The sequence below is a fragment of the Camarhynchus parvulus genome, chromosome 11 (genome assembly GCF_901933205.1).
Source record: "Camarhynchus parvulus chromosome 11, STF_HiC, whole genome shotgun sequence".
NCBI classification, from domain to species: domain Eukaryota; kingdom Metazoa; phylum Chordata; class Aves; order Passeriformes; family Thraupidae; genus Camarhynchus; species Camarhynchus parvulus.
Window position 1 is genome coordinate 14336393 of NC_044581.1, and position 14241 is coordinate 14350633.

The 14241-nt window shown below is 42.5% G+C and overlaps 1 protein-coding gene across 2 annotated transcripts; it reads left to right on the forward strand.

Moving 5' to 3' along the window:
- Positions 1-107: 107 nt before the first annotated feature.
- On the forward strand, positions 108-12540 carry CCNE1 (cyclin E1). 2 transcript variants are annotated; one of them, XM_030955938.1, is made up of 11 exons: positions 108-231; positions 522-612; positions 829-897; positions 7100-7242; positions 7318-7453; positions 8254-8400; positions 9180-9275; positions 9633-9767; positions 9850-9961; positions 10046-10203; positions 11058-12540. In XM_030955938.1, the coding sequence occupies exons 2-11, from the start codon at positions 577-579 to the stop codon at positions 11178-11180; spliced, it is 1155 nt and encodes a 384-aa protein (XP_030811798.1). In that variant the 5' UTR covers positions 108-231; positions 522-576; the 3' UTR covers positions 11181-12540. The 2 variants fall into 2 exon arrangements, with proteins under 2 accessions (XP_030811798.1, XP_030811795.1); XM_030955935.1 differs by lacking the exon at positions 108-231 and adding an exon at positions 312-424.
- The last annotated feature ends 1701 nt before the right edge of the window (positions 12541-14241 follow it).

Genomic DNA, 14241 nt, shown 5'->3' on the forward strand with positions numbered 1-14241 from the left:
GGCCCCGCCCCGGTCCGCGCGCGGCCCCACGTGCGCGGTCGGGAGGCGGCCCCGCGCCGCCGCCGCGCGTTTAAATGTCCCGCCGGGCGCGGCCCGCGCCGCGCGCAGGGACGGGAGCGGCCGCGCCGTGAGGCAGCAGGCGCCCGGCGGAACCCGCCCGCCTCCCGCCCTGCCCCACCGGCCCGGTACCCGCCGACCACCCGCTCCCGGCCGGCGAGGTTCGGTGCGGCGGTGAGTGAGCGGCAGCACGGGCGGGCAGGGGGCGGTGGGCGGCCGCGGGGCGGGGGAGCCGGTGGGGCTGCTCTGGCCGCCCGTTGCGCGCCTCTGCCGGCCTTTGTAGGGGGTCTGCCGCTCGGGTCCGCTCGGCCGCGTCCCGCGCTCGGCTCGGCCCGCCGGCCAAGGCGGGTGCCATGCGCCGGGAGAGGTGAGTGCGCCGGGCCCGCCCTGCCTGGGGCCCTGCAGGCCAGGCACCCCGGCAGCCTCCCCGGCCGGCGCTCGCTCAGCTTCTCCTCTCTCCGCAGCGACTGCGCGGACGACAAGGGTCCTGCCAAGGGGGACGCGGGTGCGGAGTACGCCATGCGAGCCCGCAAGAGGAAAGCTGATGTGGCCACGGTGAGTGCGGGCCCGGCCCGGTGCCCGCGGGCCCCACGCCGGGCTGGGCCCCCGCGGCCTCGCCGCCTTTTGTTGGGGTGCGGGCCCCACGCGGCGGGCCGGGGGCAGGGTGGGCCTGCGGGGCTGTGCTCCTGCGGGGACAGGCGTGTGTCACTGCGGCCAACAGCTGCTGGGCCCGCGGTTTGTGCTCCGGAAATCATATGTCGCTTTTTGTAGTTCTTACAGGATCCTGATGAAGAAATTGCCAAAATGGAGATGACTAGAAAAAAGCCGTGCGAAAAACAGGTAATTGAATTGGTTTTATGTGTAAATATTGTAATCTTACTTAACCCTGCACTTAGTTTGCAGTACCTTGTTATTTGTGGCAGCATGGGGAAACAGGTATGCTGCTGCCACATGCTGCATAGCAGTGGGCAAGGGGGACTGTTGGCCCTGGTTGATGATGGAGTGTGCAGAACAATTCAGTTCTTATATGTAGTTTTGAAGCCTTTGTAAGATACAAGGCCTGTGTTGATCTGAAGCATTATGTTAATGCTGCAGTGAATTCAGCTGTCCTGGGATTGAACAGTGCACCTGTCAAGCCTTTAGACCTACTCTGCATTTACTTCTCTAGAGAGGTGCAAAAGTGCAGTCATGTGCTTATGTACCTTGTACATGTGCTCCTTAAGCATGCAGACAGGATCATGTCTTGAGGTGGTTCTCCTTGAAGTCATGTCTCTACTTCTCTGTCATCTGGGAAAGAGGAAAGTGTCCCCTTTTCTCCTAGATCAGCTCTATTCCTATTGACAAGGGTAATTATCAGACAGACTAAGTAAGGGCTTCCTGTTAGAACTTGGAAGTGTATACTTGATGCTCATGGTGTGGTAAAACAGGCTTTGTTTCTCTGCAGAACAAAGGAATATTTCTGTAAAGTCACTCTACCTGTGAAAATCAGTTCTGTAGTGGAGGTTAATAGTGACTATTGCCACCTTTCTCAGCAAGGCATGTAGAATGAACCTGCTTAAAAAGTTGAATGCCATGTGGTGTGTGATGTTGAAAGCATGATGCCTTTGTACCTTGAGTAGCCTGTGGTCTGCAATAGGTGCATTCCCCTTTTTTCCCTGACAAGTGCACTCCTGCTCAGTCCCTGTCACTGAGCCTTCAGCCTGTCACTGCACCCAGGGTGATGCTGAAGATGCAGAAGTCAGGGGCAGGGTGTGCAGCCTGTCCTCGTTTGGGAGGCCAGGCTGTGCATAATGTGGCACATCTAACCCAAAGTGGCAGCTGGAAGTTCTAAGACTGAAGTGCTACCATAACAGATGGGCATCATTGTTTGGAATGGCCTCTGCTTGTTGCAACTGCGTACACTAGTTATCAGTCAACATATTAAGCAGGGCTCAAATGGTGAGCATTTAATGAGGGGATCTCTCCTTCCCTTCTGTCTTTCTTTTGCACAGTATATTAAACTAATTTCTCACTTCTGACAAGGAAGAGCTGCCTGTCCTTCACTGCAGCTTTCTCCTTCACCAGAAGATTCATTCTGTTTAAACTCAGCAAGGCCTTCCCGTGCATGTTTATTGCATAATATCAAGGTATTTGTAAGAAAATCTCAATGGGGACCAAATTTTACTGTCTTCCAGAAAGACAGTGGAAGCAAACTTGAGGTATTTTTTGCATATGTTGACCTTCAACTTTCAAAGCAGATAAAGACTTCCAATTTTGTCTTCTTGTTTGTGCTCTTGGCCTGGTAGCTGTTCAGTGTTACTTCAGGATGGATAGGTAAACTAAAACTTAAAAAATTTAGGCAGTAGGCATCAAAAATCTTTCTTGGTAATTTTTCAAGGTCATTATAGGATGCTGGTGGAATTCGACCCTTTCATTCTAGAAACAATAAATAATATCACGCCTGTATATCTTTCCCCACGTAGATCAGGTATTTTTGTTGTGACAAAGTAGCCAGATTGTTCCAGATCTGGTTAAAAAAGCTAACATTTGGCTGCACAGCAGCAGCTCTTCAGTCTATGGTGTGACACAAGCTATTCTCTGATACAAATTGCCATGGACCACTAATGAGAATATGTTTACGGTTCCAGCAGCAGTATAGCAGGCTGGAATGATAGCCAGGGCGACAGTTATTCTGTGGAGACACGACAGTTCTAAAATGCAGTCAGCTATAAATCCACTGCAGCCTATACCACATGACTTCTGCATTAAATAAATTGTTTACTGACACTAGTTTATCCACAAGGCAAAATATCAGAGTCGCATCCCACTTTATGACATCTTCATAGTCAATTCATTAGTTTTCTTCTGTGGAACATAAGGCCTCAGTTCTTAATTAGGATGCTGTTACCCTTTATGTGATGAAAGGGTGGCTATATCATCAGGTCTGTGACAGCAGAATATTGCATAAATTCTCTGTTTGATTTTGGAGAACTGGCACTGCTGTAATTCTGCTAGCAATTCTCATACTAATTCTGGCTTCTGTGTGGGGATGAATACACTTCTGAGGCTCCATGTAAAACAAAATTCATCTACCTAGATTAGAATAATCTGTGTAATTGTGATGCAAGTTGCATGGTCACCTCCATATAAAGTGAAGAATGGAATCTGTAAGTTAGTTTCTTTAGATGAAACTAGCTAATGTTTTCACATGTAAAGGTGGTATAAACTCAGGAGGAAGTTTTGATCAGTTTCTTACTAGATGCTTTTCAGAATCTGATTTTAGCATTGGCAAAGTGTTCCCCCTTAGTGTTTTGAAAATAGCCTCAAAAAAGTTTCTTTTGCTAATCTAGATTAACTTTTGAAGATTCAATTAAAAAAAAAAAACAAACAAAACAAAGCCCCCCGCAAAAAAAGAAATCTAAACTATACACAGGTTGAGAACTGATTTGGGTCTAATCTGGATTAGGACATTTAGACTCTTATTTCAAAGGAGCAGAAGCTCCTATGCTGTCCCAAGAGGACTGGACCAACTGAATAGTGTGAGTTGCTCCTTTCTGTCCTGTTTGCTAAATCTAGAATTCCCTTCTGATGGTAAAGAAAAATTCAGTACTTCAAAGTAATGAATCCTGTGAGTGAAAAGTGGCTAGAATTATAGGCCTTGCTATTTCTGATGGGCAAACTAAGGCTGTGGACTTGGAAGTGATGCCATTGTCTATGGTATAAGGTGCTGCTTTAAGGGAGACAAACAGGCCAGTTCCCCTGCCACTGATTTCCATGCTGAAAAACCTCTGATGTTGCTGTTTGAATGCAGTTCTGTGCCATTCTCTTCCTCCTGCTGCACTCCTTGCTTGTCAGTGGAAGCTCATTCTGGTGGCTCCTAGCTCACATTGAGGTGCACAAGTGTTTCAGCAGTTTGTATTTTCAGGTGCTCTTCACTGAAGGCCCTGCCTGGCCTGTAACCAGTAACCCCAGTGCTCTGTTTTGTGTCTGATCTATATCCTGAAAGTTGTTCAAAAAGATTTTCTATGAATATTTGATGTATCAGTGAATGGTGACATGCTGCAGGAAACTGAGGCTGGCTAATGAGCTTTATAAAGACCCCCACCTCTGAACTCCTGGGTTTTCTCTGCTTGGAGCTGTATGGGCTTGGGTGCTCTAATGGGCTTATCACCTACCTTCTTCCCTCTTGGTAGCTCTCTTCCTAATGAGCCTTCTCAGGTGCTTTTTTTCTCCAGTCTGTCTTTTGTTCTTAGGTCTGAGATAGAGATCAGCATCTGATTAGTTGCTTCTGTACCTGGAACATTACTGTGGGAGTCACCAAGCTTTCTTGCTGGGCTCCACATAGATTTGAAGAGGCTGTTCTCCCCACTGATGTTTTTGCTTGTGTGCTGCTTCAGCTCCTCTTTGTCTCAGAAGTAAGCTCAGGGCTGTAGTGTTTCCTCTGTTAGGCTGCACAGGTTCTGGATAGCATCTGTTGCTTCTGACAGGTCTCTACTTTTGGATTGGCTCTGTGCAAGCCCAAAGGAAGTTCTTCATGGTTTCCTCATATCCTCCCTACCTTCAACTGTTCTTTTTTTCAGTAGTGGCTCCTATTTCCTTACAGTTGCAGTGTGAGGTAATGCAGTTTCTTGATAGTGTTTCTTGCTTTCGATTGAGTGTCTTGCTAAATCTGTTTTAAAGACTCAAGAGCCTGATTGATATGCTCATTCTCTCCACCAAAATCTGTGCCAGAGTTGTGGTGCTCCCTCACCCACACTAATTAATTCCTGTCTCCTTCCCCATAGGCTGCTTTCTTTTGAGGCCCTGCACATTAGTTTCATTCTTGTCTCTAGCTGAGCCGTGTACTTCTAGTGTTGCTCACATCTTTTCCCCAGTGTCTTGTTAAGTGACATTATGTTGTCAAAAACTTTGTTTTCCCTTCTTTTCAAAACACCTAAGAGGCTCTTGAACTTTGATTTCTATTGCCTTACAGAAAATCGAGGGTGGTGAAATATCTTTAGTATTGTTGCATGTGATGTCTGCTTTGAGAGCTTTGAGAGCAAGTCTCTTGTCCTTCAGAAGCTGCTGGTGTAGTAGGCACCCTTAAATAGATACTGTATAATCTACTGCTTTTCTGTTTGCTGATTAACTGATAAGACAGCACTTCTCCAAAGGCTGTTGGCAGCTGGGCTTGCTGTGCAGTTTGGAGAACAAAGTGTGACTAAAGTCTAGTTTTGAGGGAGGACAAAAATTAACTTAAAGCAATGCTGATGCAATATTTTAGTTCGAACTTTCAGTTTATAAGGAGTCTGTAATTTTTAAGATAAGGATACTATTCCCTTGTTTTGCCTCGTCCCCACCCAAATTAAATCCTGGCATGACTCGGTATGTAGCTATGCTGTATTTGCATGTAGAACTCCCAAGAAGAAAAAAGACTTGATCTATGTGTCAGTAATTCAAAGTGCAAAGCAGTCTTAGCTGTGAGAGAACTGTGAAATGTGGTTTTGGTTTCATCAAGTCAGTGGTTTCTGTTTGTGAAACCAGTGCAGGAAGGAGCCATTTTGCTGGAAAGTGATGTCATATGTAAGAAAGATGGCAAAAATCAGCTGTGGAAGCTTTTTTGCAAGAGGCAAAGTTTCACATAGTGTTTTACTTGATAGTGCCTAATGATTCTTCTGAACTTGTTTTTAATTTATTTTTTTTTTTAGCATATTAGAAATCTGTTAAGGAGTTCTGTCCTTTTAGTGGTGCAGAACTGATCAATTTGCAGCAAGATGGCTGACTTCATTATTAAACAGAAATGCCAAATTTTAATTTGCTTAGGCATGATGACTTGGTGCTGGCTTTGTATTTTACTGCAAATCAAGTAGTGTTGTCCTGGGACACTGTGTGGAGTGTACGAGATCCTATTTAAGAGTTAGATGGTAGAAGAGTAAACCTAGATTTAAGTTCTGGTCCAAATAAAAGTTGAAAGGACGTGCCAGGTGAAGTTTTGGATAGCTGATATTTGCAGACCATGGCAGAATTCGACATATAAAATTATCACCTTGATAGTTTAGTAGCAATTGCTTAACTGGGCTATATTCTGAAAATTGGGTCATAAGTGCTTTGGGTTTTTATCTTAACTCTGCTAAATGAGTGAGTACAAAATCCTACAAACTATTTTGCTATGTTCACCATCTGAGATGCTTTGCATGAAAGCATGGCTACAGGCATATTATCTACATATTCCTGACCAGAAATCCTGACCTCATATTTGGGTCTTTGAGTTCCATTTGCTTGTTCTTTACTTGAGGGCAAGTATATTTTTGGTAAAAACAAAACACAGTGTGAGAGTAGGAGGTTCTGACTTGGATATCCTTCCATGAAACACTTGTGGTCCTTCAAAAGAGCAGGGTGGATGTTCTTCAGCTTTAGTTCCAAACTTTCTCTACCTTCTGTACCCTCTCTACTCAGCACAGGTGAGGCCACATCTGTAGTGTTGTGTCCAGTTGTGGCTCCCCAGTAAAAAAGAGACTTGAGCATATAAGAAAGAGTCCAGAAAGGTCCATTAAGGTAATTCAGGAACCAGAACATCTTGCTGATAAGGAAAGGCTGAGGAAGCTGGGGCTGTTTAGCCTGGAGAAAAGGTCTGTGGCAATTTGTGTCGATGTTTTATAACTGTTTGAAGGGAGGATGTAAAGAAGATGGAGCTAAGCTCTTCTTGGTGTGATGAGACAAGAGGAGATGGACACAAACTGAAGCAGAAGAGGTTCCCTCTGAATATCCTGGGACACTTTTTACTGTGAGTGCAGCCAAGCATGGCACAAGTTGTCCAAAACAGTTGTGGAGTCTCCATCCTTGAAGATATTCTAAAGCCTTCTGGTCATGGTCCTGGGCAGCTGGGCCTTGGTGGCCCTGTGTGAGCAGGGAGCTTGATGGAAAGACCTAGAGGTGCCTTCCAGCCTCTACTGTTCTGTCATTCTGTGCAATTCAGAGATAAGACTGGCAAGAAATTGTGACAGAAGTTAGGAGTATTATCTATCTACAGCTAAAACAATCACTTTAAAAAGCGCAGTGTGAAATGTAGTGTTTGGTTTGACAGAAGTCCTGGACTAACATCCACGAGCATGCCCACATGCTGATTCCCACTCCAGACAAAGACGATGATCCCGTCCGTGTGGATTACTCGCGCTTTATCCACCTGAGCGTTGTTCCCACCAGAGCAACCCCACTGCCAGCTCTAGGGTGAGTGTGCTGGGCTCCTGCTGCTCTGCCTTCCTCCTGTCTCATGAGCCAAGACTAAACATTGATCTCTTTTAGCTGGGCAAACAAGGATGATGTATGGAAAAACATGATAAACAAAGAAGAGACCTACGTGAGGGATAAATTCTACATGCAAAGGCACCCCCAGCTGCAGCCCAAGATGAGAACCATCCTTCTAGACTGGCTAATGGAGGTAAGCTTTTCTGTGCTTGTGAGTGTTTCAAGTGTGCTTTCGTTGAAGTGCACTAATAACTGTCATGAGTGCACTTCAGGAGCATGTTTAGCTCCAGATACTTGTCTTCATCTTAAATTTTGTCAATGAATGACACCAAACTTAAAGAATATATGATATATTGAGCTGATGATTTAGCAGACTGTCAATACGTTCTGTTACTTATTTAGATTGATAGTGGGCAATAATCAGTTTGTCCCTATCACAGGCTAAGCTTTTAAGGTCACACTCTAGACAGAAGCTGAACAAATAATTACAGAAGGCACTGTAAGAAGGAAGGTGGTTAGCTCTGAGATCATATCCATCTCCCAGCCTTTTTATCTGTTTTTGTCATGCAGAATGTGCTACAGCTCCTCTTGTGTCTGAGTCTGTTTCACTATGTGGGTGACTTGGTGGCATAGTCCCTGTTCTTAAAGTGCTTGTGAGGATTTTCTGTTTCGAGCTGTTGGAATGATGGATCTTTTCAAAAAATGAGGAACTGATGTTCTGACATTGTTGGAACATGTGCTTGCATTTCCTAGTAGGGTTTTCACTGTGATCTGTTTTTCTTCATGGAAGTTACTGTAATGACAGTCATCTTGTGTCAAAGGAAACTGTTTAACTCTTGCAGTTAATTAACATGTTACTTCACAATAGCAGTGAAGTAGAAAGCTAATATAAATTTTATGTCTATCTTATGCTTTTTTTTGATACATATGTAGCATCTAGTTTTGACTTTTTAACACTGTTCTTGACCTTTGTAATCTGTGTTGTTTCTCCAGGTTTGTGAAGCCTACAAACTTCATAGAGAAACTTTTTATTTAGCACAAGATTTCTTTGATCGCTTTATGGCCACACAACAGGATGTTGTAAAAACACTATTGCAGCTTATTGGTGTCACTTCTCTGTTCATAGCAGCAAAGCTTGAGGTAAGTGTCTCCAGCTTTACTTGCCATAAAAATGTGAATGGACACGCAGCACACTTCTTGGATGCTGGAAATATTGTGGAAAGCTTGATGAAGTTGCTTGCTATCTTTTTTTTCAAATGGGAGACAGAACAATGATTTTTTTTTTGTTTGTTTTCAACATTCCTGTTTTTAGAAGTGGGTTAAATTATACTGTGATGTTATCTAGTTTTCTCATTAGAGAATTCAGTGTTAAAATAAATCTAAAGTTTTAGTTGCAGTTGCTAAATGAATTTTTGGCTGGCTGCTGTGTACAGAGACTACTTGTTGCAATTTCATTGCAATAGAGTACCTACTGCATGATAGTCTGGGCTATTATTTACTGGAACAATTTGAACTATTAAATACACAGTGCTTTTTAAGTTCTTAGTTGTTTAAAAGAGCTGATGTTCAGTCCGTTCTTAACCAAGAGATAAAAGGCCTTTTCTTTAGGATGCTTAAAAAAAATCTTGATGTCAATTGTGATACAGTCACAGTGGTGCTGTAGTCAAACAATGTAGGTTTGTACTTATCCATCCAAAGTGAGAGTTGAAGGCTATGATGGACAAGAAATCTGTGTCTATTAAAGGTAGAGAACACAGGAATTAGAATGGGGGAATAAGGAACTATCCCCCCTCCCCTTTCTGTTTTGGCAGGCTGAAGCAGTGGTTGTTCTGTTTATTTCTTTACTTTTTGTAAAAGTAACACATGAAACTAGTTGCATCCTATTCCACAGATTAAATGCTTGATCTCCTATCTTTCAGGAAATTTATCCACCGAAGCTACACCAGTTTGCCTATGTTACAGATGGAGCCTGTACAGAAGATGAAATCATCAGTATGGAATTGATCATTATGAAGGTAATATTTACAAGTGGAATTAGTTTTTAAAAATGTATAGCATAATCAGACTAAAAGCAGAGCTTCTCAGTTAATCTTAGGTGCTGCTAACAGGCACAATTTCTCTTACTAATTAGGAAGCAGTGTTTCCTTTAGGTAACAAGTGATCTAAAGCATCCACCAGTATTTGTGTATTAACAAAATTTTTTGTTCCCTGACCGTATCAGCAGGAAGAGCTACAGGAGAGTATTTGATTTGCATGTTTTAAAGATGCCTTAACCAACTGGGATTAGAGCTTGTGATTGTTTAAGCATCTTGCATGGTTTAAGTTAGGAACTTAAATTAGCACTGAAATCTCGTGTATGTCTGTTCTTTCAGGCTCTTAATTGGAACTTAAATCCACTGACAGTTGTATCGTGGCTAAACATTTACCTGCAAGTTGCATATTTAAATGATCTTTATGAAGTAATGCTGCCACAATATCCACAGCAGATATTTGTACAAATAACAGAGGTGAGACTGATTTCCTTCAAATGCTGTTTCAACTGGAAAAGTGTTTTTCTGTCAGGCTTACTCAACATCTCTTGTCTTTTAGCTCTTGGATCTCTGTGTGCTGGATATTGGCTGCTTGGAATATACCTATGGAATACTTGCAGCTTCTGCTTTGTATCACTTCTCTTCATCTGAGCTGATGCAGAAAGTTTCAGGTATTGGCATTTATAAACTTATATCTTGTGTGTTGACAAATATTATGTCTTGATTCAGGCAGATAAGTGTGTGTCTTGTTGCAGGTTATGAGTTCTGTGAGATAGAGGACTGTGTGAAATGGATGGTCCCATTTGCCATGGCTCTGAGGGAAGTAGGAAGCTCCAAACTCAAACACTTTAGCGGGATAGCTCCTGAAGATTTGCACAATATACAGACACACATCAACAGCTTTGATTTGCTGGTATGTATGTGCAAATGAAGCCAAAAAGCTGTCTGTGAAATCTCTGAAGTCTTGTTTCGTTGGTTTGAACATACAGTCAACTTAAGAGAAGCATGAGCAGGTTGAGACTGAGTGTATTTAGATGATAAAAGGGATAAGGTTGTAGTCCAGATACAAAATTCTTGGGACTGATTTGTAGAGTATTTTGTTTAAAAAGATGATTTAAAAAGATGTGCCTTCAGCCTCTCATATCAAAAGCATATAATTACCCTAGAAATCAGAAGCATTTCTCTGCCCTTTGGAGTACTTTAAATACCATGTGTTAGACCTTTCTCTCTAGGAAATACCACTGATACAGTCTTGTCTGATCTGGAGAAAAACAAAGATTGATGACTTGAGACTGATGTGGTGGGATTGTTACGTGACAGTGGTCACTGACAAGCAGTGGAGCAAGAGTGGTTTTTAATATGAGAAACTTGAAGAGGATCAAAATCTTGTTCAAAGAATTGTGGTTTAAGCTATTGGGGTTAGTTTTTCTCTTTAGGTTATTGAATTCTAGGTAGAAGTTAAAGTTCTTCCTGCTCAATTGTTTCTCTGCTTTGCTCTCTTGAAGGTACAGGAGTGCTTGTGTGTTATGAATGCCTGATGCTAATCATAAGATTCCAAAAACTAATACTGATCCCTTTGACTTGTAGGGCAAGTAACTACTGTGTACTATGTGATTTATCAGTTACTGTTAGGAGAGTTAGATATGGATATGCATTTGCATTTCCAGATTAACAATCTATCAGATTATAAAACACTGAATTCTATTGATCTATTGCACAGGCACAGCAAAATAAAGATTTTTTTTCCTCTTTTTCATGTGCTTTCAGGACAGAGCTCAAGCAAAACAAGCCATATTGGCTGAGCAAAATAGGACTTCACCTTTCCCCACTGGTGTCCTTACACCACCACAAAGTAGTAAGAAACTGTCTTCTGGACTGCAATCAATCTGACTTTAGGAACTGTTGGTGGACAATTTTGCTCAAGTGCCTGTTCTGCTGGTTTTAGCTCCTGCTCCATTACAGAAATGCTGCCAGTGAAGTTCATAAGCTTTCACGGAATCTGAAAAGGAAACCTTACTTTCATCTGACAGAAGTTTTTCTATTTGAAATAGTTTTATTGAATGTTAAAATATTTTAAAGAAATGGATCAAGTACACCAGCCACTTGAAAGAACACTGAAGTGTGCTCCAGATGCTGCTACGGAGGGTGATGCTTGATCAACTGTTCAGAAAAAGGGCTTGAAGTTTAAATTAGTTACTGTGCCTGTTTGTCCTTTGGGTAATCTGCAGATTTCTCTCCCTTGTTGACAAATGGGCAGAAAGTGCTGTGGAAGACAACATTTCAAAGCCTCTTTTTCGAATGGTTGGCTTACAACTTGATGCCTTTTAAAAAACTCTTTATTGTAAAAGCTGCTATGTCTCTGTGTATTCATTTTTAATAAAAATGCTGTCTAAGACAGCTGGTTTTATGTATATTTCTATATTTCTTTTAACTATGATCAATTAAGGTTTTTTCAGACTGTGACCATTAATAAGTGTGGGAGTTGGGGATGAATAGTGTAGAAATTATTGCTTTATTTATTTACCACTATTGGCTTATCCATGGAAACTGTTTATTTGGATACTAAGGTGAAATTGTCATGTGGGGCTACTTGGATTTCCTCTAGCCAGGTGCAGGAGGCTGGGGAGGGGATAATAGACATGACAAGTACATGAGAAATTAACAATCTGTAATGATCAGCTTACTGGGGAATTCTTGAATCAGGTTGTCTAGATTGTTACCCTGAGGTGATCAGTAGGAAAAGTCTACCTCTTCCTAAAAAAACATTTAAACTTTGGGGGTTTGACACAGTATTTGACAAACAATCATGTGTGCAGAGTTTAGTTCTGGAGAGGTATGTGCCTTGTTACAGGAAAGTCTTTCACTTTTGCAATGTCTGAGAATCACAGAGGTCCTAGTGGGACATTTTGTGGAAACTGATGGTTCTGGAGAGGAGAAGAACACAGAAATAAATGGTTCTTTGTTTTTTGTGTGTTTTTTGGTGCTTATTTTGAAGGACTGTTCAATAACAATGAAAACTTTTGTGAGACTACCAGGGTTCTTCATGTCCTGCTGCAGATAACTTAAATGCTACATTTAATATTTCAGGAAGCTCCTACTCTGTTGTTGATTAGATTTTTTAAAAAACAATAGTTCCCAGCAAGGCTGCTTTTTATTATTTTTTAAGTTATTCTGCTATTTTCTCTTCCCTGACCCAGTATTCTGATTAATGTTAAAGCTTTGATGTAATAAAAATGCCTGTGGTAATTAATGGTAAGCAAGTTCTTTGGTGCTGCTGGCTTTCTTTCCTTGCAATGAATGGTTGTAAGTTCTGTGTTAACAAGTGCAAGTGTGAGCTGAACATGTTTGCTGGTGCCAGTTTAGAGAGGTTTTAATTTCTCAGAGAATTGCATGCCCTAGACAAAGGGGATGTAATTTTTGCTAATTATTGAAGGATTTGCCAAGATGTATTTTGGTGCTTTGTCCTTAAATGTAGAACACAAAATGGGGGTGGATGAGGGAAATGAATCCTCCTGAAAGGTAGTCTCTAGGCTTAATTCCTAAATCAGCAACCATGCTTAAGTGCTAGGCCCTTTGGTGTTTATTTTCAGATCTTAGTCCCTTTTAGATGTTTCACAGCAAAACCACAATTCCATTTTTTAATTTCTAACTACCCTCTTTAAAATGTTTTAACTGTTCAAGAAAATATCCTGTAGCAATATTAGAGATATGATAAACTCTTAACTTTCAGTTTAAGCTGAATGTTTAACTGTGGTTGATAGCCATGCAAGAGTGACTGTAGGTGTTCCATGTGTCTCTGGGCTGTGTGGGAAACCAGGAGCTGAGAGACTGATCCACCTGTGAATTAAACTTGTTCAAACAACAGGCCTCTCTCCAAATGTGATCTCTGCTTCAGATGGTAATCCTGTTAATTTGACAATTCTTTGTTCTGTGAAAGGTCAGCCTCCTTTATTCTGGTGGAAGGCAGTGTGTTCAGAGCATGGAGATGGTGGCTTTGCAGCTCCCCAGGTAGGAATGCTGTCCCATCCCAGCTGGGGGGGCTTACCTTGAGAGCTATTTTCTTACTTTCTCACCTTTTATAAGAATTGTTTCTGGCTTTCTGTTGCAACACATGGGTACTGTGTTGTCTGTCTGGTGCTCTCTTTCTAGGGTGGCTTGAAAAAAAATTGCATTGGTTGCCACAAGCTGAAAAGAAGATTTTTAGAGAAGAAGAGTACAGGTAATTTTAAGGAAGATAGTTGTCCCTATTAGAAAAGAGCCAACCACCTCCAAGGGGGAGTTTCCTCCCTTTTTCTCTGCTTGTGGATCCTATTCTGAATTTTGATCCTGGCCTAGTCTGGTGTGGGGAAGTGAGCTCTGCCTGGCTAGGTGAGAGAAAAAGGTTTGGGGTGTTTGGGCTGAAGTTTGTGCAAAGAAGATAGGCTGATACCAAATAGATACCAACTATTACATTCCTGCAGGCTCTGACCTCAGGTGGGTTACCCCAAGAGGTTGGGAGAGGCCCCCAGGAGGGAACAGCCCCAGGGTGATGCAGGAGGGGCAGACCTGGGCCACCCTGAGAAAGCAATTTAGCTGTGCAGTGCTGCACGCTCCTCAACTGGAAACTGTCTCTCCTTAATAGCTCCAGACCAGCATAAAGCATGCTGCAAAGTAAATTGAATTTGCAGTAACCCAGGTGGTGCATGATTATCTTCTCCTCCTGAAAGGTTTGTCATAACAATGCATCAAACCCTCACCTTGGTCTGAAAGCTGGGGGCATCAGAGAACTGAACAACAGAAATGAATCCAGTGCTAATTTTGCATTACTGCCACTGTGAAATTGCAAGTTGGGGGTTGCTGTGGGTGCATTGAAGGAAATAGCCCCAGATGAGTGAGCTGAGGCTGCAGTTGTGAGCTGGGGTGGAGGGGAGCAGGGCTGGTGATGAGCAGAAAGGATGGAGGCAGGATGGTC

Coding starts and splice junctions, on each gene's coding strand:
- CCNE1 (XM_030955935.1), top strand. Junction 7,243..7,317: donor ACCCCACTGCCAGCTCTAGG/GTGAGTGTGCTG, acceptor GATCTCTTTTAG/CTGGGCAAACAAGGATGATG. Junction 9,768..9,849: donor TATTTGTACAAATAACAGAG/GTGAGACTGATT, acceptor CTTGTCTTTTAG/CTCTTGGATCTCTGTGTGCT.